The sequence below is a fragment of the Piliocolobus tephrosceles genome, chromosome 7 (genome assembly GCF_002776525.5).
Source record: "Piliocolobus tephrosceles isolate RC106 chromosome 7, ASM277652v3, whole genome shotgun sequence".
NCBI classification, from domain to species: Eukaryota; Metazoa; Chordata; class Mammalia; order Primates; family Cercopithecidae; genus Piliocolobus; species Piliocolobus tephrosceles.
Genome location: NC_045440.1, coordinates 70,627,912 through 70,649,343, shown reverse-complemented (window position 1 = coordinate 70,649,343; position 21,432 = coordinate 70,627,912). Strand labels below are relative to the sequence as shown.

Here is a 21,432-nt window from a genome sequence, read left to right as displayed (position 1 = left end):
TGAATTTATTTTCTTCAAGCTTTTCATATGGTATCATTTCTTTGTATCAGACACCATGATCTCAAGAAAAGAAACCCACCATATTTGATTGTGGATCCACACCTGGGCAATCCTGAGTGAAGAACTGCTTAATCTTTATTCTCTGGTTGTTTAAATCAAACTAGCAATGTGATTCCTAATCATCTTTGAAAATACTTCATTTTGATTTTCTAGCATCTCATGCCTTTCTTTGATAATTTATTCTAGAATATAAGTTTTTGGTCAGAGGAACGTGTATTAATAACTGGGATAGATGGGTTTTAACTGTGATCGTGTGCTCACAGTGATGCTATTGATTCAATACTAAAAAGCATTTCCTCCATTTTATAAAGAAACTGAGGTGCAGATTTGTTAAGATATAGAGTCTGATGCCTACAGGGTGAGTAATTACATTAGGGTTAGAATTGCAGATCCTGGATGTTGAGACCAGGTTCATAGCACCAAGAGGGAGGGTGAAATTGAGGTGGGGCAGTAATCTGATAAAAAGCATTGAATCTGTAGTACCAGAAAGTTGAAACATTTTTCTTTATGTTTTGTCACAAAAATAATTGTTGAGGGTGGCTACTTAGGGTATCAAGGCTTTGATTCAATGGGAAGAATATTTTCTCTAAAATGGACAAATTATTAATTTCAAGACCTTTCCTATGAGTTTTATTTTGGTAAGTGTTGCTCATGACCTGCTTCTCTTCTTTCTTAGACCTTCTCTCACCATGCCCCATAGGAATCTGACAGGAAGCTGCAACGTTAATTGTGGCTGTAAAATACACGAGTATGAGCCAGTCTGTGGATCAGATGGAATTACATACTTTAACCCTTGTCTGGCTGGCTGTGTTAATAGTGGTAATCTTAGCACTGGGGTGAGTATATTTCACAAGTTCCTCTTCTGTTAGCCCAACATCCTGTGACAAAGATGTGATGAAATTCATATGCAGCCACAATGACTTCAGTCTTTCTTTTCAAGAGGCTCCAAGTAACTTACAAAATACCTCTGATGAAAACCTCAAGGAAAGAAAGTTATGCGTTGCTATTATTTTATTTTCCAGGCATGACTGGAACATTTGGGGGCAGGGATTTGGTTCCATATCAGCGTTCTCCTACTTTACATTCTGCGCCAACTCAGTGAAACTTGATAAGGTTGAGCTCTAGGCCTGTCATTTGTTTCTCTGACAGGGCCCTTGTGATGGATTTGAAGGTCAAGATGACCACATTTGGTGCTGATAGAAGAGAATAGGATAGCACCTCCCCTGACTGGAGTCTGTGAAGATGGGCGATGGCCATTTTTCATACAGTATCAGTTCAGTTCAGGCTTAAAAAAAACTTTCAAAGTAAAGATATTTCTGACAGTTCAAGAATAGGCTATTTTGAGAATTCCCTTTCCTGTAAATTATAAATGGGCTGTGATACTGTGGGAGAAGGTTTTCATATTTTACTCAGTTTCTTTCTTTTTTCTTTCTTTTTTCTTTTTTTTTGAGATGGAGTTTCGCTCTTGTTGTCCAGGCTGGAGTGCAATGGCGTGATCTCAGCTCACTGCAACCTCCGCTTCCCAGGTTCAAGCGATCCTCCTGCCTCAGCCTCCCTAATAGCTGGGATTACAGGCATGTGCCACCATGCCTGGCTAATTTTGTATTTTTAATAGAGACGGGGTTTCTCCATGTTGGTCAGGCTGGTCTTGAACTCCCAACCTCAGGTGATCCATCTGCCTTGGCCTCCCAAAGTGTTGGGATTATAGGCTTGAGCCACAGCACCTGGCCTCTACTCAGTTTCTTATTGAGCACGGTTTGATTCTTTGTGAAGAACAGATTGTAGGAAGTTGCTTTCACTAAAAGGTTAAAATGCATGTGCTTGTTCTGTGCAGGTGATAAGGGATTATACCATCCATTGAATGTTTTGGGGATATTGTTTTTGATGTCTGAGTTTTAAACTGCAATGATAAATTGAGAATTCCTGTTGTTTGTTCCCCATCATATAACTGGTGAGCTCCACTGTGTCACCATGTTGAAAGGGTGAGATCTGTTCTCCTGGTGGCTAAGTCCTTCCTTGAGAGTGAGTGCTCATCCATTAAAAAATGCCAGCAGTCTTTTGAGCATGACAGCCAAACAGTGCCCCATCTCCATACTTATTCTTACCACTGCTTCAGGTATTCAAGGTTGCAATGAAGGCCAGCTCAGCTGATGTCCATTTAGTGTGACTCTGTCAGAGTCCAGGAGCAGTACTGGATGGGGGCTGTGGCAGTCAAGTTCCATCCATGGAGCTGGTTGCTCTTCTGTAGGGAGTAGGGCACCAGCTAATTATAGGGACTAAGAAGATGTTTAAAATGGAAGCACCAGAATGTACATTAACTTAGCCACTATGGAAAGCAGTTCGGAGATTTCTCAAAGAACTTAAAACAAAACGACCACTCAACCCAGCAATCTCATTCCTGGGTATGTATCCAAAAGAAAACAAATCATTCTACCATAAAGACACATGCACTTGTATGTTCACCACAGCACTATACACAAAAGTAAAGACATGGAATCGAGTTAGGTGCTCGTCAGTGATGAATTTGACAAAGAAAATGTGATAATATACACCATGGAGTACTGCACAGCCGTAAAAGAGAATAAAATCATGACCTTGGCAGCAACATGGATGCAGCTGGAGGCCATTATCCTAAGTGAATTAATGCAGGAACAGAAAACCAAACACTACATGTTCTCACTTATAAGTAGGAGCTAAACATTGGGTACTCACGGGCACAAAGAGGGAAACAATAGACACTGGAGACTTACTACTGGGGGAGGTGGGGAGGGAGGTGTGAAAAACTACCTGTTGGGAACTATGCTCATGACGGGTGATGGGATCATCTGTACACCAAACCTCAGCATCACGCAATAGACCCACGTAACAAACCTGCACATGTACCCCCTGAATCTAAAATGAAAGTTGAAAAAGAAAAGAAAATGGAACACCAATGAGATGTTTACTATTATTGGTGCTGAAGTCATCACGGTTGCATTATGAATTCTCTGCATTTAATAGATGTTTACTTTAGGGCCCACTGTGTGCCCAGAGTTGTGCTAGGTGCTCTGTGAGCACAAAGAAAAATAAGGTTTGGTTCTGGTTTTTGAGGGGCTTCTCTAATTGGAGAGCCCAAGAGTTAACAGCAATTGAGGCAGAATATAATGTTGACAAAAATGAGTCTGCAGAATGTGAATGGTATTGAATGTTGAAAGCTTCTTAGGAAAGTTTAGGTTTAAACCATTTTGACCAGCAGACTTTGGTTCTGTTAGACACACACTTGAGATCCTTACTGTTATCAATGAGGAAGTTACTTTCAATGAAATATTTTCTGTTTTAAAAAATATTAGAGCTATTTTAGAGTGCTTTTACTTAACTTTGTCTTAATATTCCTATGCCCCATTAGCTTTTGAGGGGCACACAACTGATCTTTATTTTGCTCACTTAGATACGGAATTATACAGAATGCACCTGTGTCCAAAGTCGACAAGTGATCACTCCGCCCACCGTGGGACAGCGCAGTCAGCTCCGTGTGGTTATTGTCAAGACTTATCTCAATGAGAATGGCTATGCTGTGTCTGGGAAATGTAAACGGACCTGCAATACCCTTATCCCATTCTTAGTTTTTCTTTTCATAGTCACCTTCATCACAGCTTGTGCCCAACCATCGGCCATCATAGTAACACTTAGGTGAGAAGAGCATTCAACTTCTGGGGTGGGTTCTGTACTTAGAATTTCCAGAGCACATAATCCAGAGAAGGGGCTTATGTGGTAAATCATAGAGCAAAGCAAAATTAGCATGTGCAGGAGGGTGCTCAGATATTTGCCGGGTGAACTTAAGAGGGATTTTTCCCTATTGGGAAGGGAAAGGAAGGTTGTAACATTCCATACTTTGGAAGGTTCTTTTATTCAGTTGGGTTATATTCTTAATGTATAACGAAACTTCTTTTGATGTTTTTGATTCCTGAAGTCTCTGCCCTATGAGGTTCAACTTCAGCAGTTGAAAGTCATCACTCTGTTAGCTATGAGAAGCTGGACCCCAGAGGAGGGCAGGAGTAATTTGGGAAAGTTGCTAAATCGTGTATAGAGCAAAGGCTATTATCTTCAACCTTATGGATAGTTACTACCTTCGGGATCGGTGGTGATTTATGCTGGGCTTGCAATTTGAAATGCTGAGTTCAATAATTTCACTATCATACAAAATTTCAGAGTTGAGTCAAGAAAAGGGCATATTGGGGAATGTGATTTCTCTCTCTCTCTTTTTCTTTTTTTTTAAGTGTTTCAGGCTGTGCTTTCTTTGCCATGTCTTGTTTGGATTTTTTGTTGATAAGAGAACACGGAAGCTACTTTTGTCCTATTAAAAATGTTGGCACTGATGTTCCTGAGCCAGAATGAGGGTTGGGCTGCTGTTTTTTGCGGTGCAATAATGAGATCCAGATGAACTGGGGAGAAAGAGAGTTTTTATTTCTGTAACCAGTTACAGGGAGAAGGCCTGGAAATGATCACCAGACCAACTCAAAATTATGAAGTTTATTAGAGCTTATATACATTCTAAGCTATCTATGTGTAAGTGTGCATTCATTTAAAGACATAAGTGATTAATTTCTTTTAACCTATAACCAAGGTCTGAATCTTGAAGACCTTCTTCTGGAGCCTCAGTAACTTTACTTAATCTAAATGGGTCCAGGTGCTGAGGTGATTACCCTTATTTTATCTCCTGCTAAATCACGGAGGTTTGGGGAGTTCCTTCAGACCCCCAATAAACTTGTTTGTGGAGGCCTAGGGAGTTTTTGCAGACCCCCAATAAAACTTGTTTAATCCTAAATGGATCCTCTTAAGAATTCGTTCATTGTTTTGTCATGCTTTAAGTCCCGGGAAAGACCTAGGCAAAACTCTTGGTGGGCTGTTGTTACATTCCAGCGTTTGTGTAAGGGCACTGGCTTTTAATATTTACCTTAACCACTCAGCCAGTACTGAAACAGTTGTTATGGAGGCCTGCCACAGATACATTCACATCGGTGTGTTGATATTTGCAGTAAGGACTGCAGTGGACAAAGGAACTGGTGAAGCCAGAAGAGCACACCCATGGGTCTGGGCAGCTTCAGGGGGATTAGGGGGTGCAGTGCAGGGAAGGAGTGAAGAAAGGGAGTCAGTTCTTACTCTTCCTCGAGGCTCCTCAGATGCCACAATGCTGGGCACCTTGCAGGAAGCGCCTGCTGAGATGTCATTGCTTAGCAAGGGCAGTGGGCTGCACCAGGCGTATTCTGGCTTCTTTCCCACTGGGTGCTGAATCAGGCATTTCCAAGCAAAGCTGTTCCTTGACAGCCAGCTAGTGGTGCATGAAAGGCCCACTGGTTTGTTTACTCATTTCTTCCAGCAGCAGATATTTATGGAATAACAACCTGTGTGCAGCACTTTGCAAATTGCTATGAGAAATAAAGAAATTAGGGAAAAGGTGACAAGGGCACTGGTCTTGGGAAAGTTCCCATTATACACCATACTCTCATGGGTATGCGATGGAGAGGATAAGGTACTGCAGCATTTAAAAAGACATATGAATCATTCATAAATTTACTCAAATAATCTCATTCTTTGCACTTTAATTCCTCAAGAGATATTAAATAACCCATAGGCTACTTTTTCCTTTAGTGTTCATACATGGCAAATAGCCAGCTGGCTTCTAACCTAACATTTCAGAAAAGGAACCCTTTAATCTTTGCTAATTACAAAACCGGTAGACTCCAATCTTCCTGCCACATGGGAATAACTTGGAGTGTAAGTTTTTAAAAAAGAAAAAAAGACGTGGTTGGAGGGTTTATGCTTCCTCTGATGTTTGACTTGTTTCTTACACATTTTTTGAATATACTTTTATTCGTTACTCTTTTTTCTTCCTGTTTTGGAAGAATTATTGGAGTTATTTTCAATGTACACATCTACCACTCTGGAAGATGCAGGCACACAGGCAAAAAAAACAAAAACAAAAACAAAAAACCCCTGCAGTATTTAGGATGAAATTCTATAATTAAAAAAAAAATGGATCTGATTTTGGAAGCTCAGTTAGAGGCATTTTCAGCTTCTTCAGCCAAGAGCCTTTAACCTTCCACCAGTATTTATGTAGAAACAGAGTTAGTCAGAGTTTCTTTAGCGTCTGCATTGGGAAGATCTTTATTCAGTGATTTAGCCACCAGCAATCTTATGTGGCTATTGTTAGTAAATAATAGTGAGTTAAATATTTTGGATGGTATCTCTTTAGTCCCTGGCTCTGCACAAAGCCGACTTGATTTGACATTCATTTTCTTGGGGCTACTATTTAAAAAAACATTTCCTTCTTTCCCTTCACTGCAGGTCCGTAGAAGATGAGGAGAGACCTTTTGCACTGGGAATGCAGTTTGTTTTGTTGCGAACACTTGGTACGTCCCTGAATTTCCAAGTGTGCCTCTTAGTTCCTCTTTGCAGATGGCAAATTTTCACTGTCCTTTAAAAATGGCAAGTCACGTCATTTATTACCATGAGTAAGATTTTACAGGTTAGTGGTGAGGGTACAACTTCCTTATTTTCTGATTTGAACTAGAAGCTGACAGGTTCTGTTGTTTGATGAAACAAAACAAAACCAGCGTTAGGTGAGTTTCTTTTCCATTATGAACATAAACTTGGACAAAATTCCCCAACGTTTTGCACAGTAAGAAATAGGAAATCAAGCAATTTGTCAAGGATTTGTAATCCTAGCATTCTGACCCCTTTATGCCTTTTTACTATGAAAGCAATAGAAATCGATCTTTATTTGTGAAGTTTTCAATTCCTTACTTCTTTATAGTAATTTTATTGGACTAAACAAAGAGTATACCTATCATGTTTTCTGAGAAAAATAAAAAACTTTAGAAAGGAAAAGAAAGGTGCCCAAAGTGACATATAGGGACTGCCTTATAAGTCTTTACTCATCAAAAAGAGAAGCTCAGTAGTGCTGTGTCCATGTGACAAACCACAGAGTACATTTGTGCAGGAGGAATATAGGTCTTATTTTTACAAACACCACAGCACTCTGTGAGTTCTTGAGACAATGGGAAATAAGCATGTAAAATACAATGTTCCTTTGATCAATTTCAATGTATTTTTAATTGATATCCTTGTCTTCAAGCTTATTTTTCCTTTTATAATTTCTTTTTCTTAAGTAGCAGTCTGTCATTTTCTTCAGCTGTTATTTTCTCCTCAGTAATCAGTGTTATTGTCTACAAGACAAAACACTGTTTTGTCTTTTGATTCAAATTTCTTATTTCAGTTTTGAAGAGGTAATGTTTAAAAAGGGCATCTTCTGATCCCCTAAAGCACTAATCCCCTGGCATTCTCCATTTGTCGTATGTTGTTGTTGATGGCCCAGTCCAAAAATGAGCTCTATTCAATAAGCCCCAGGAGGAAAATGCTTCTAGTTCCATGTAATGAGTGGCTTGTTTTTGTTTTGTTTTGTTTTTTTTTTTTTTTTTGGTACTAATAAGACTTTGAGGGTACCATTTTTAAAAAAGCATGCTGTTTAAAGGAAATCCTGACACACTCAGATATAGTGAAAAAGTCTGCTTTAGGCTGGGTGCAGTGGCTCATGCTTTAATCCCTGCACTTTGGGAGGCCGAGGTGGGTGGATCACCTGAGGTCAGGAGTTCGAGACCAGCCTGGCCAACATGATGAAATCCTATCTCTACTAAAAATACAAAGAAATTAGCTGGGTGTGGTGGTGCGTGCCTGTAATCCCAACTATTCAGGAGGCTGAGGCAGGAGAATTGCTTGAACCTGGGAGGTAGAGGTTGCAGTGAGCCAAGGTAGAGCCACTGCACTCCAGCCTGGGCAACAAGAGCAAAACTCTGTCTTAAAGAAAAAAAAATCTGTCTTGTAGTTCTTGTTAAAAGTTAAACAGTATTATTTAGAAATAAGGAGATTTGTTAACCAAAGGGATAATTGAATAAGAAAAGATATATATATACACACACACACACACACACACACACACACACACACACACACATATATATATATATTTTTTGAGACAGAGTCTTGCTCTGTTGCCCAGGCTGGAGGGCAGTGGCACAATCTCAGCTCACTGCAACCTCTGCCTCTAGGGTTCAAGTGTTTCTCCTGCCTCAGCCTCCCAAGTAACTGGGATTACAGGCATTTGCCACCATGCTTGGCTAATTTTTGCTTTTTTTTTTTTTTTTTTTTTTTTTTTTTAGTAGAGATGGGTTTTCACTATGTTGGCCGGGCTGGTCTTCAGCTCTTGACCTCAGGTGATCCACCTGCTTTGGCCTCCCAAAGTTCTGGGATTACAGATGTGAGTCACTATGCCTGGCCAGAAAAAGGTAATTTCTTTTTTTTGCTTTGCCCCTCTCTGATGCCATGGAGTTGGGGTAATTTGATACGATTTAGAGGTAAAGGTGAGTCCACACGTGTATGCCACAGCATCAAGAATAAGTGGAGGGAGAACATTTCAGGCATTTGTTATTTAATTCAACTTTATTTTAACTTCTATGGATTGTGAAAAAGTCTAGTTGGGCCAACAAGCCAGTTTTCATTTCCCCCCAAATTCCGAAGCAGAAAAGGAGTTAAAAAAAAAACCAAACTTTAATAATATTAAAATTAAACCAATAGACTTTAATTTAAATAAAAACAACTTATTGAAAATGTATCACTCACAGCTTCCTGGATTATCAGCCCACCTATCCTCTCTGCCTTCCTTTCTGTCTTCCTGGCTCCCTTCCTTCTTTCTCTCTTTTATTCCTTCCTCCCTCCTCTCTCCTATCTTCTGTAAATTTTTACTGAGGTCTTTGGGATGCAAAGAATAAAAGGCATGGCCTCTGCCTTGAAGAAGCTTATGGAGTGACAGATTTGCAAACATTTAAAATACTATGTGATAGTTAATAAAATGGAGGTAGATACAAAATGCAGTGAGAATATGATGGCATCTGAGTAAGTCAGGAATTTAAAGGGAGCATAGATATTTGCAAGGTGAATGAGTTGGGGGAACATTTTGGCAAAGGGAGTAGCATGTGATAAAGGAGTCTATGTACTAGGCAGACTTTTTTTTCTCATTGAATTAAGGAAATGTCTATATCATAGCCTAGATGACAAAGCTACTATTCATCTCAGATGTTTCATAAACTTCAAAGATGAAATTTATGCCATAATAAAGTTCCTTTATATATATAATTTCTTGAATTTATAAGTGCTTTTATAAAGTTGCCATTTTATGTGGTGTTTGACTCACAGGAGATGCTGCTTTTCTCGTATTCTTCCTGCATCCAAAGACTAGTGCCCAACCCACAAGAACTAAGTGTACTGAATTTCGGTGGGCAATAAAGGATTCTAGTGTAGCCTGTTGAATACTTAATGACAAAATCCAATTTTTAGGTTTAAAAGGATTCTCTAATTGTATTTTTAGCAATATCCCTGTTTTCAGCTTTATTGAGGTATAATTGACAAATAAAATTTTATCTACTTAAAGTGTACAACATGTTGATTTGATCGTAAAAAGCAACAGTGCATTCTGGGTGGCAAACTCGATTTTAAATGTTTATCAAATAGCGAATGCTTTTATGATAAATATATTGTGATAAAATGTGATGTGTCTTTAAAAAAAATCTGGTAACATAAGAAAATCTCACCCATCAACTAGTTTTAGAGCACACGAGTACCTTGCTAATTTACAAATCTGTTCTCCCTTGTAAGACGTGCTAAGTCTTCCTATTTTCTTCTTTCCCTCTCTAGCATACATTCCTACTCCAATCTACTTTGGAGCAGTCATTGACACCACCTGCATGCTCTGGCAACAGGAGTGTGGCGTGCAGGGTTCTTGCTGGGAGTACAACGTGACGTCGTTTCGTTTTGTGTATTTTGGTTTGGCGGCCGGCCTCAAATTCGTTGGCTTTATTTTTATTTTTCTGGCCTGGTACTCCATAAAATACAAGGAGGATGGACTCCAGAGGCGGAGGTGGAGAGAATTCCCCCTGAGCACCGTGAGTGAGAGAGTGGGCCACCCCGACAGTGCCCGGACTAGATCTTGCCCAGCTTTCAGCACCCAGGGAGAATTCCACGAAGAGACTGGTCTGCAAAAAGGGATCCAGTGCGCAGCACAGACCTACCCGGGGCCCTTCCCAGAAGCAATAAGTTCCGCTGCGGACCCGGGGCTGGAAGAGAGCCCAGTTGCCCTGGAGCCGCCCTCCTGAAGCTTGAAAATGGAAGAATTTAGTTTTGTTGGTTGAGTTGAAAATGGCGACTTGAGAAACAACCGTGCCTTCTTTTCTTTATTTCTTTTTTTAACCTCTACAGACACAGTCCTCAAACCAACAAAACTCAGAAACACAGCCGCTATTCATTGAGGGCTGGATACCTCAACAAGACTGAGAGCCTTTCCCCGCTTCTCTCCAAGAAGGAGACGTTCAGCTAGATTTGTTCCCGTTTCCGTTGTGTTAATTTAAAGCTCATGCTCCCCTACGGTATAGGCTGAGGTACACGGTTAACAAAATCATGGGAAGGGGAATGGCGGTGCATATCATTAACTAACACTCCACACAAAGGTGAGCTTGCCCAGGACTTGGCATTTCCAAATCAAAGTTTTTAGATGTGAACACCTACTGTGAGTTCTGCTACAAAGCACAAATGAATTTGTCTCAACTATGCAATTTGATTGGAAAAATGTATGTGCAGCATGTTACGTTTACTTTCACAGAATAAAGCAGATATGTTTCTGAAAAGAGGAAGCTGAACTTTCCATCCAGTACTGTTAATAGCATTTTAAGCCATAGCAGAGTTGTAAATCAGGTAGAATTTGTCAGATGCTTCAAAGGAACCATAGGCATAGTGTGATAGAAGGAACTTCAGGTCAGAGGACACATTCTCTTTTAGCCTGCCTGCCCCATCCTAAGATAAAGAGGCTGCTGAATCATAAATCTGATAGCTTAAATATCAACTCCAGTATTCTTTTGTAAGGGGCTTTAAAACTAGTGTGCTAAACAATATGGCTAGAAACTGTAATTTGAAATGCATAATAAGGAAAGAAAATGACAGCTTTCTCATCCAAGAAAATTGTTGCAGAAATTTTCTTTAGCTCTACGGGCCCACAAAGTCACTGGGAAAAGTCCCACCTGAGTATTTTAGTTATATCTTGAAAGCACTGGCAAATCTGTGTGGTTTTCTTTTTTTCTGGACGGAAAATTGCTGTGGTTGTTCCTGAAAATGAGTACTTATATCAGGAAATCTGTGCCTGAGATATGAAAATCACTTTGAATACAGGAGGAGGGAGATCTGTGTTCTGGAACAGAATATGATCTTAAGTAATTGTTGAAAATTATGTAAAATAAATCAGTCCATTCTATTGAACCCTACCTTATCAGAGTTGGAATCATTTTACACTACCCTTTGATTCTCTCTTACTGTAAGTTTCTGGCAGTGATTCTGAGAGAAGATTTTTCTGTTCCTAAATGCACTTTGGGTTCATTATCCATCATTCTTTTCAGTACCTCCCAGCACATCACTTTGACGTAAGCATCATACAGAATGCTTTTTACATGGCTCTTAAGATAGATGCTTCCTGACGCCGCTAACGAATTGATAGCAAGTTAGCTCATGGGTTCTGGCTGCAAGGTAGTGTAAGGGCCAAATGCTGATATAATTGTGAACTTTTTCTGCCAAGGAGCCTATGGTCATGGAGGGCTGATTAGGGAAATGTTTTTCTCTTCTGGTTTACCCTCATCCCCAGAAGAGATGTGACTGACAGACTGTTCCATGATTCAGGCTTCTGCTCTCCATCCTTGCTTGACTGCACAGGTGGAATTGTGCAAATACTCCTGGGCATAAGGCTGTTTCCCGCTCTTCCTAAGAATGACATCGATCAAGCTGTTCTCTTGGTTGCGTGCAGTTTGCGTTAACACTGTTAGACTGAACAATGTCTACAAGGGGTGGAGCTAGTGGTCTCAGGGGCTCAGGACTTCCCTCTGGCTCTTGGGCTTGGCTCTTGGGGAAGTGAGGATTCTTGCTTGGTTAAGACTGTAATTGCACCGGTAATTGTCAAACTATGGCCAATGTGGCATATATTGGAAGTGTTCAAAAAATCTTGCTGATTCAGAAAACCTTGCTGATTGACGTAGTGTCTCCTCTGGGGCCTCACGGTTCCCCTTTACCCTCTGTGGGAGAGCTTTGATCCTTTAAAGGAGAAAGTTTCCTTCGGTGTGGGAGTTAAATATATGTAGGTTGGAGAGGTGTGGTGTTTTCTTAATTTTCCTCTGATCATTAAGATACTGCATTGAGAGAATTTTGGTGGGATTGGCACTTTTTCTGGTAGCTAAGATTGCTGGACTCAGCACAGGGTAGTTAGAGAGCCCCCTTACTCCATTTGCTGCCTTGAACAGTCATCCAGTTTGGCGATCACTGACCAGGTGCCAGGTATCTTCAGGTGGCATTTTACCTGACTGCCATCTGCCACTCCATAACATCCTTTGGGATGATTAGGCCAGAACTCAAAGAAATGGGCCTGAAATGTGCACCACAGTGTTAATATTGTACTTCCTTAAGTATCTGCTCCTTGTTAATAGCAGGTATTTCATTAACGCGTTGTTGGTGAATGTAGACTAAGTAGTAAAAATCATGAGAAAATCAAGCTTTGGAATATGTACCAATTAAGAGTTGTTCAAAAAATACTTGGGGCTATGGTAGCATCATTGGAATATTACATAGCCAACTGAAGTGACTATTTTGTAGATGATACCATTTAATTGTATATATAGGGTCTTATATGTTTCTTAATAAATTAATCACATTACTTTATAGTCACAGCTCCTATTAGAAGTTTTAATGAAGACTCTCCATGACCTTAGGCTTCAAATTACTTGTTTTGGAAAAGGTCATTTTGTTCCTTTATAAACTGTAAATTCATATATTATTTAGCTTTAATATGCAAATACAATATCCTTGCGTTCATCCTATTAATTTAGAAACTCCCAGGAGGTAAGATGGGTGGTTGGAGCACATTCTTTGGTTATTTTCATTAGCATTAAGTCCTTATTCTTTACAGGTGGATTTAATTCTTGAAAATATTCAAAAGTAATTCAGAATCAAGGTGTTGGGGATGGAGAGAAAGGAGGAACAGAGAGGAAACAATTTAGCATTTGTTGAGTGTTGAAGATTTGTAGAGCATTTTGTCAAGCACTTAATATATATCATCATTCATTTTGATCCTCTTAATTACCTTGCAAAGCTTTGATTCTTTTTTTTTTTTTTTTTTTTTTTTTTGAGACAGAGTCTTGCACTGTCACCCAGGCTGGAGTGCAGTGGCATAATCTCGGCTCACTGCAACTTCCGCCTCCTGGGTTCAAGTGATTCTCCTGTTTCAGCCTCCTGAGGAACTGGGATTACAGGTGTGTGCCACCATACCCAGCTATTTTTTTTCTGTTTTTAATAGAGAGAGAGTTTCACCATGTTGACCAGGCTGGTCTTGAACTCCTGACCTCAAGTGATCCACCCGTCTCAGCCTCCCAAAGTGCTGGGATTACAGGCATAAGCCACATGCCCGACTGATTTTATTATTTTTTAAAAAACATAAAAGAACTCATTTAGGTTTGTACAGAATGGCAAAGTCAGGATTCAGACATAGATTTCTCTCACTCCATTATTCATTTTTTACACTACACAATGCATACAATAGCTTTTGGTTAACAAAGGCAAGGTGTGACTACAAAATCGCAAGGTTAAAGCATTTCAATTTTTTGATATTTTACCGTTTCTGAAGAGTAGAGAGGTTTTTTTTCTGTAAATAAAAAAAAGAAAAACTGTGGAAACATCTGTAGGAAATATCACGATTTAATGTTTAACTAGATTTTCAAGGTAAATTTACATTTATTTAGCTAAATGCTATATTAAAGTTATTTGTCATAACATACCTCAAATATTTATTTATAGTTCGTATTTAATACAGAACAAATTCAGTCTTCGTGTTAACATCAGGTCTCAGCAGAGTTCTGAAATGAAACATTATGAAGAAAGGTAGTTCAGATTTGTTGAATCTGAGCTTTAGGGATTTCAGGTGTATGATTTTTTAAATTTTCCTTGTTCAGAATATTAACATTTCCATTAGTTTTTTGATGAATATGAGTTTTAAGATTCCTAATAAGGGTTTTAAATGAACACACACAAAATACATATCAAACCACTGATCCCGATTGTTCCCTTTAGTCACTGTGACATTGTTACCTTTAGTTGCATGCACTTGGAAATGTCAGCCTTCAGAGAAGGGGGAGTTACCTGGAGTAAGGCCTCATGGATGTCATGGCAGTCCTCCATGTTCACCAACCACCAAGAAAATTCTTCTTCAGTCCACAATTCCAGCTTCGTTCTTTGGTGGACTTGGAGCCAGAAAGTTTCTTTTTGGCCCTGTTTTATAGAAACCGTGCATTTACCACGGAGAAGCTTTAGAGTTTGGATGGAGCTGAAGCACTGGTGGGAATTCCCTAGTGCACCCAGGAGCAGGAGGCAAGCCCAAGCCTCAAGTGGTAGCCAATTATATTTTGCGATTGTGTATGTACTTAAAACATCAGAGATGGCACGGCACATGAATATAACGATCGATATGTAGGTGCATACTGAGTATTCTAAGTAGCAGATAGATGCCAAAATACTGTATAATCCCAGAACTGCCTAAACTGCAGGTTTGCTAGTTCTCTGTCATACAGACCAGTAGGTAGCCTTTCCACACATTTGCGTTTTCTCTTCCACAGTAAGAGAGTGCCCTGGCTGGCAGGCACAGGTAGTTGCCTCGTGTACTTTATCTTTTTGTCTTTTTCTCTTCTTCATCTTTTGGGATGCTGCTGGTTGTATCTGTCCCAAACTTCTTGTTGCATTAGAATCAGATCTGTGTATGTTTGAGGAGGTTTTATTTTAAAGACTTCATTTTTACTCAGCTCTAGGAAGGGTCAAATACGACACAACAAAACAAAACAAAAAACCAAAAGAAACAAAACCCTCCCTAGGTGTTTGCTTTTGCAACATTAAAAAAAAAAAAAACGCTTTGGTGCTAAAAAGTGTTTAATGATGCATGTTCACCATTAAAAAGCGGCACTGAATTCATAGCATTTCACTGCTAAGGGACTGCATGTACTTTTTCTTTGGAAATCTGAAGAATTTTCCAGAAAACAAGCATCCATTACTCTTATTTCAACAGTAACTCCATGAACTCTATGCTGCAAAAACAAAGTGTGTAAGGGGGAATACTTTTCTATGGAATACTCAGTGCTTTTGATATTTATTTTAGCAAGAATAACCAGATGCTAAAAATAATTTCAGAGAGAGGTAGAAAAAATATTTCAGATTATCTTTTCTTATTTCTTCTCCAAAAAGCTTACACCCATGTAAGGTATTTTTAACATTGGCGTTTTGAAGGTGTTATCTTTTCTGGTATCCTATCATTACATGTTAAAATTGAAGGAGAAAATATTATTGAAAACTAAAGTAATTGCAGGGACACATTAAACCAAAGGGGTGAACAAAAGAGGTTTAAAGTTTCTATCTAGAAATGAAAAATAAGAATCATTGGCAAGACTAGTACCAATTACTGGCAATTGGTAATTGATAACTGGTAAGAGTAGTACCAAATAATGGGCATTTTTCTTAAAATACATGCCTCTACCCCAGACCCCAAATGTTAATTTAGAATCATGAAACAGGCAGGTCAGGCTCTGACTCTTTTGTTTAAGGAAATGTAATACTGTGTCAACTAAACTTGCATTAGGTTCTTAGTGGAGCGTGTGTTCTCTCTCTCTCTGTGTGTGTGTGTGTTTGTGTAGAAGTGTGTTTGTGATGAAAGGCTGTTTTGCATTGTTGCATAAAGAAGTTTGATTTTGTGATTTTTAAAATGATATTTATTTGGAGACTTCTTAGGGTAATTTAAAAGTTGTATAATTTCCATGTGTTTAATGAAATCTATTGTCGATGTACTAATAAATCTTGGTTTACAGCATCTTGAATACTTGATTATTGAAAATTAAGAAAAAAGTTAAAAATGAATAAAGTGTGTTGGACTGAAATGAAATTGTTTCTAGAACTTTGTTGTTTGAAGAGATGAAGCAATGAGATCGATGCAATTGTCCACCCCTCCTACAAAATTAACTCCATACCTAACTGTTAACTCTACCTTGAAGCAGAATGTTCTACATGTAAAGTTCTAGGAGTATAGTTTTAAGAGCCATAGCATGTTTTTTTATTGAGTCTCCAAAGATAATAATTTTAAGTAATTCATCACTTATGTATTCAAAACAGACTTTCAGAACACAGAGCTATGTACCTTGAATGTGATTTGTTAAATTATACTTAAATAACACATTAACCCTCAAATCTCAATGGCTTCCTAACACACAGGTCTGTTTCTCATTCACTTACATATCTATTAAGGCTCTGTTCCACATAGTCTTTCAGGGATCCAGGCTGACAGAGGCTCCACCATCTTGAAGTGACACCATCTGGAACTTTTAGGGTTAATCTTGGTTGCTGGGGCAAAGAAAGGAAATGCCCAGAGAATGGCAAAAGAGCTTTTCCCTTTCTCAGCCTGCAAGTGCCATGTGTCTATTCTCCCATTTCGTTGGCCCTAACTAGTCTCATGGCTCTGCCTAACAGCCTGAGATCCTGAAAATACAGAGGAGTAAATGGTAAGAATTCAGTGGGTATAATTCTTTGCCACATGATTGACTTTGATAGGTTAAGAATAATTTCCAAAGAAGTCCAACTCATTATTCCAAAAACCGGAATAATTTCCAAAGGCGTGAATATCAAAACTTGGTCAACAAAGCACTGAAAAGCTCCCTTCCTCCTATCTCCTAGTTTGCTACTGAATAGCAAACTAATCATTCATTGCTAAAGTGGCCCAGAAGCCACTGCTCTGAGACAAGAGTAAGAAACCTGCACACATACTCCTGAACTTAAAAGTTAAGTTAAAAAGAAGAAGAACTTGAGCTCAGATCCACTTAGGGAGAAAAAAAAAAAAAAACCCTGGATCTGGAGGCCTCTCCTGACAGTGGAGTTTTCTAAACACAGTGGCATCTAAAACTTTGGGGTGAGTGGTGGAAGGAGGTAAGGGAGTCATAACTTACGGACTGAAGCACAACGTGGGTGTATTTAGAATCCTGCCTTGAGCACTTTGTAGGTGGGAAGCAGCATAACTGATTTCCACTTTTCATTCCCTCATCCCACTGCTCACCTAAAGGGCAGCAGTGGTCTAAACTACATGAGTTATTGAGGGGGCGGATCTAGGTGTCAGTGCTGACTTCCCCCCGTGGCTTTCTGCATTCACCAAGGCAGCCTTTTAGGCAAAGAGCAAGTAGTAACCCCTGCCTGAATCTACCATCTTCTGCTCAATTATGTGTGCATAGTTAGACAAAAGGATTTCTGCTAAATTTCTTAAATTTCCCACACTTTCAGCATATAGGTAGATCTGTGTTTGGTACTGGGCTTTTTAAATAGGCACATCAGAAAACGTTTCTGTTTAAGAAATGAGGAGAGGGAAAGGTTTTGAACATGGTCACTTGTCTTCCTTGCTTTAGCACAAGACTTGGTACAATCTTAGTGTTTTAAGAGCTGTTAAAAAGCATACAGTTCCTCTCTTCTTTGCAAAATTGCCAGCTAGGCAGAGATGGCCTCTGTTGCTTTAGGGTATGGGAGCTAAAAAAACATTTTTAATTGCACAAAGACTTTGGAAAGCAGGGAGATCGATATTCAGTGCTCACTTTCGAATTCAAACGTCAAAGTTTGAGGCAGTTCCAATTTAAAATACAAACATAAATCAGAAGTAAGCAAAAATACAAACATAAATCAGAAGTAGGTCCTGGAGCCAAGCAAAGATATCTTTAGTTGAACTAGACTGCCACCTAGTGGTCATTTTGGAAAACACATGCTAATCTCGTGTCTTCTGGTTCCTGGGCTTGACGGGGTGATGCTCTTAGTGACGGGGAAACAGATGAGGGAGGCAGGGTCGGTCCATGGCCCCTCTCCTGCTGAAACTTACTAGAGGTTGGGTTGGTTCCTTTCCAGTTCTGAGTCATCCGCCCTGTTGGGGCTGGAAAGTGGGGAAACGTCGGGGAAGGAATGGGGAGGTTGGTGGTGGATGCAGATTCTGGACCTGAGTCTCGGAAGAGGGCGAAAGAAAGCAATACCTTCGCCAGCTGAAGAGTGAGGTAGTGAGGATTCCTTTGTCCCCTATCTTTCTGTAGTGCTTCCCCCAACATGAGGGGTCAGGGATTCTGTAGTCTCAACAGAGAAAATTTGATTTTTAAAAGTCATTCTCTACATTTACTTCACACAGCTGTGGGGTCACTACAAGGCCCAAGGTACTGTGCTGGCAACGTGCTCAGTGTCAACAGCACCACTGAAGGAAAGGTGAGTTAACTAGACCACAACCAACGATGGTCACATGAGGGTCAGTTTCTTGGTCAGCAGTGGGGAAGGGGGAGGTGATAAGTGTGGCCAGTGATTGTTCTTCCATTGGCCGCAGACTTGGTACAACATCAGCATTTTCTTACTGGGGGGAGAGTGTCAAGTAGCGGAGATAGTAGTTCCAGGGGTCGATGAGTCCAGGAAAGTGTACACAAAAGGAAAAGCTAAATTTCGAACTGATATGGGAATTAAAGGATGGACAAGATTTCTCCTGGTTGAGGTGGGGCTGGGGGTAGATATTGTAAACAGGAGGGGAGATAAGAAGTGAAAGTTCTGGCCTGGGAAGGCAGCCCTAACCCAGGAGCAGCTGAGAGACTGGTGAGGCGGGGCGGGAGCCGCAGCAGGAGCGGGAGTGGGAGCAGGAGCTGGGTGGGAGGCTGGGGCTTCTTGTGCCTTAGAGTCCAGAACACGGCGGGCATTAGAAAGCATTGAAGGCTTCTGAGCAGGAGGCTGAGATCTGAGCCAAGGCGGTGGAAGACTCCCCAGGCAGTGAGTGTGGGAATGTGCCAGGAGCTGGGAGAGGCAGGTGGTGGGAAAGGGGCTTGGGGACTAAGGCAGCTTTCACAGCAGCTTCTATGAATCCTGGGGGCGTAAAAGCTCCAGCTGGTAGGGCATAGTCAGGTATTAATTGCCCTGATGAATACTTACTTTAATTATCAACTGAAGATCTTGGTTTTCTGTTAAATACATTTCAGAAATATCAAGCAGAATTGGACTAATTTGGGGAAAGGAGGGTTTTAAAAGAGCTCTGAAAAATAAGTATTTAAAATACTTAAAAAAAAAAAAAGCCAACATACTGAGACATATTTGGCAAAGGGATGGAATGTAAAGTATTCCTTTCTTGTCTCTGAACCAAAGAACTGCACATGCTGCCGATCACAGGTTTGTTTGGTTATTTTTTAAAGGCTGGGAGGGTCTCAGAAATCATCTCATTTGGGTAGGGACCACTGGTTTTCATCTCGCACGCCAATGCTTATTCAACAGCAGAGCTGGCTGGAGAAGTAGTTGGCTGTGTTGAGAAGGCCCGTAAGGCCACAAACGCTCTAGCTTAATGGATGAGCATCCCATTGGATTAGCAATGTCTTCCTGGGGATATTTTGGGAAAAGAAGTCACACATGCTATGTATTTGCCATCCTTGACCCAAATGTCTTATTTTACAGTCGAGAAAGCTGTTTTAGAGAGGTTTGTGTGACTTTTCCAAGCTAACAGAAACAGTAAAAAGTAGCATTTGAAGTTAACTTGGGTCTTGCTGAGTTTCATGTTCATAGTCCTTTCCACTAGTCCTTGCAGATGGGGCCCCAGGATGCCCTCTCTTCCCCGTTCTGGTAAATGTGTGTGTGTGTGTGGGGGGGGGGGGGGGTGCATGCTTGTGTGCCTCACACACACTGGTATATATGCATATGAGTTTACATGGAGAAGGTGGAGAGGCCTGGCCTCTGAGAGATCTCTTCCTCTTTTACGTCTAGGGAAGTCACTTGGCTCTTCTGAGCCTCAGCTTCCTCGCAGATCAAATGAGGCTAGGTGGGCAGCCAATCTCTAAGGGCCTTTCAAGAAACAATAAACAGCTCTGGGAGATATGCATGCAGTCTCTCTCATGTCCTTGCCACGTAGTAGGTACTCCATATGCAGCTATTGAATGGAAAATGAATTTTTCTCCAGGATGGTAATATTTGACTCAGGTACATTTTACAGAAGGGAACAAGGAGCAAGGCACCAAGACGCACCTTTGGACGACAATGCTATTAACTTAGGCTCTGTTCTCTTGATGAAAACTTGGTTTCCTCTATTATCCAAGGGTTGGATCGGTAGGTCCCCGACCCTGTGCTTTCTTTTTTCTTCTTCTTCTTTTCTTGTAACCTTCTGATCTCTAGACATTTCACAGATTTTTAGCCCCTCAACCTGAAGGCTAAACTTCTTCAGGAGATTTGGAACAGACAGAAGGAAGCATATGGAATTTGTGTATCAGAAAACTTGAGATCGTGAAAGGCGTTTAAGTTTCCACCCAAGTTCATGGTTCCTGAAGAACCCACACTGCGTTCGGTGAGTCTGTTCCCTTGGTTTTGAAAAATTCCATTTTACTGCCCAGAACCATTTTTGGTTCTGCCCGGACCTAATTTGCAGGGCCCCTGTGGAAAATGAAAATGTAGGGCCTCTTGTTAAAAAATTATTAAGAATTTCAAGGTGGTGACATCAGAGCATTAAACCGAGTGCTGGGCCTTTGTGACCGTCTAGGTTGCCTGCCGGGAAAGCTACCTCAGTGCTGCCTCTGCTGCCTCCCCCAAGACAGCAATGAGGTAAATTCATGGTGAAGTCATTAATCTGTTCTGTAACACACCGACTTCAGCTCAGTTTTATAAGTTTGGCTAATATTCAATCATATAAATAGAGATCAGGACTCAATTTTACTTGCAAGGAATGGGTGTACCACAAAAACTTGGTTAAGTTCATTTCTCTGAAACAGAAAAAGTTTAAACACCTTTTATTTGAAGAAATACTGCTTCTAGGCTTTCCTGAAGCCAGAATTGTTCTATAAAAGTATCACGGAATATTATACATGATTAAAAAACACAGTATGCTTCCTAATAACTTGAAATCTTTTTACAAAGCACATCATTCATGATCATAAATATGTTTGTTCTGTCATCCCACTGATGATACACACATCAGGTAAGCAGCTAATTTGAACATATGTACAGAGTCTATGATAAAGATTTAAAGTTACCAAAAAGATTCAGCTATAACATATTAAATTTTCTTTCAAAGAGTTTACCATAAACACTTAAAGAAAACAAAATTTATCTAAGCATTTGAATTATCTAAAAATAAGAAGAAAACCTCTCTTAAGGTAAGCAAAAACACAGCTTCTTGGGAAGGTGAGTAGGAATAGGAGGGTACTGATGACTCAGTGAGGTAATCCTTTAGCTGGTATTTAAAAATCTAAT

General features: G+C 40.1%; 1 protein-coding gene across 3 annotated transcripts in view; it reads left to right on the top strand.

The window, feature by feature from the left end:
- The window catches only part of SLCO5A1 (solute carrier organic anion transporter family member 5A1), a 161,609-nt gene extending 145,518 nt beyond the window's left edge, over window positions 1-16,091 (top strand). For 2 of the 3 annotated variants that reach the window (XM_023222393.1, XM_023222394.1), the window contains 4 exons: window positions 737-896; window positions 3,488-3,729; window positions 6,385-6,449; window positions 9,787-16,091. In XM_023222393.1, the coding sequence (XP_023078161.1) occupies window positions 737-896; window positions 3,488-3,729; window positions 6,385-6,449; window positions 9,787-10,244 (925 nt within the window). In that variant the 3' untranslated portion in view covers window positions 10,245-16,091. Of the gene's footprint in view, window positions 1-736; window positions 897-3,487; window positions 3,730-6,384; window positions 6,566-9,786 lie in introns of all 3 variants that reach the window. The other variant, XM_023222395.1, reaches the window with a different exon arrangement.
- The last annotated feature ends 5,341 nt before the right edge of the window (window positions 16,092-21,432 follow it).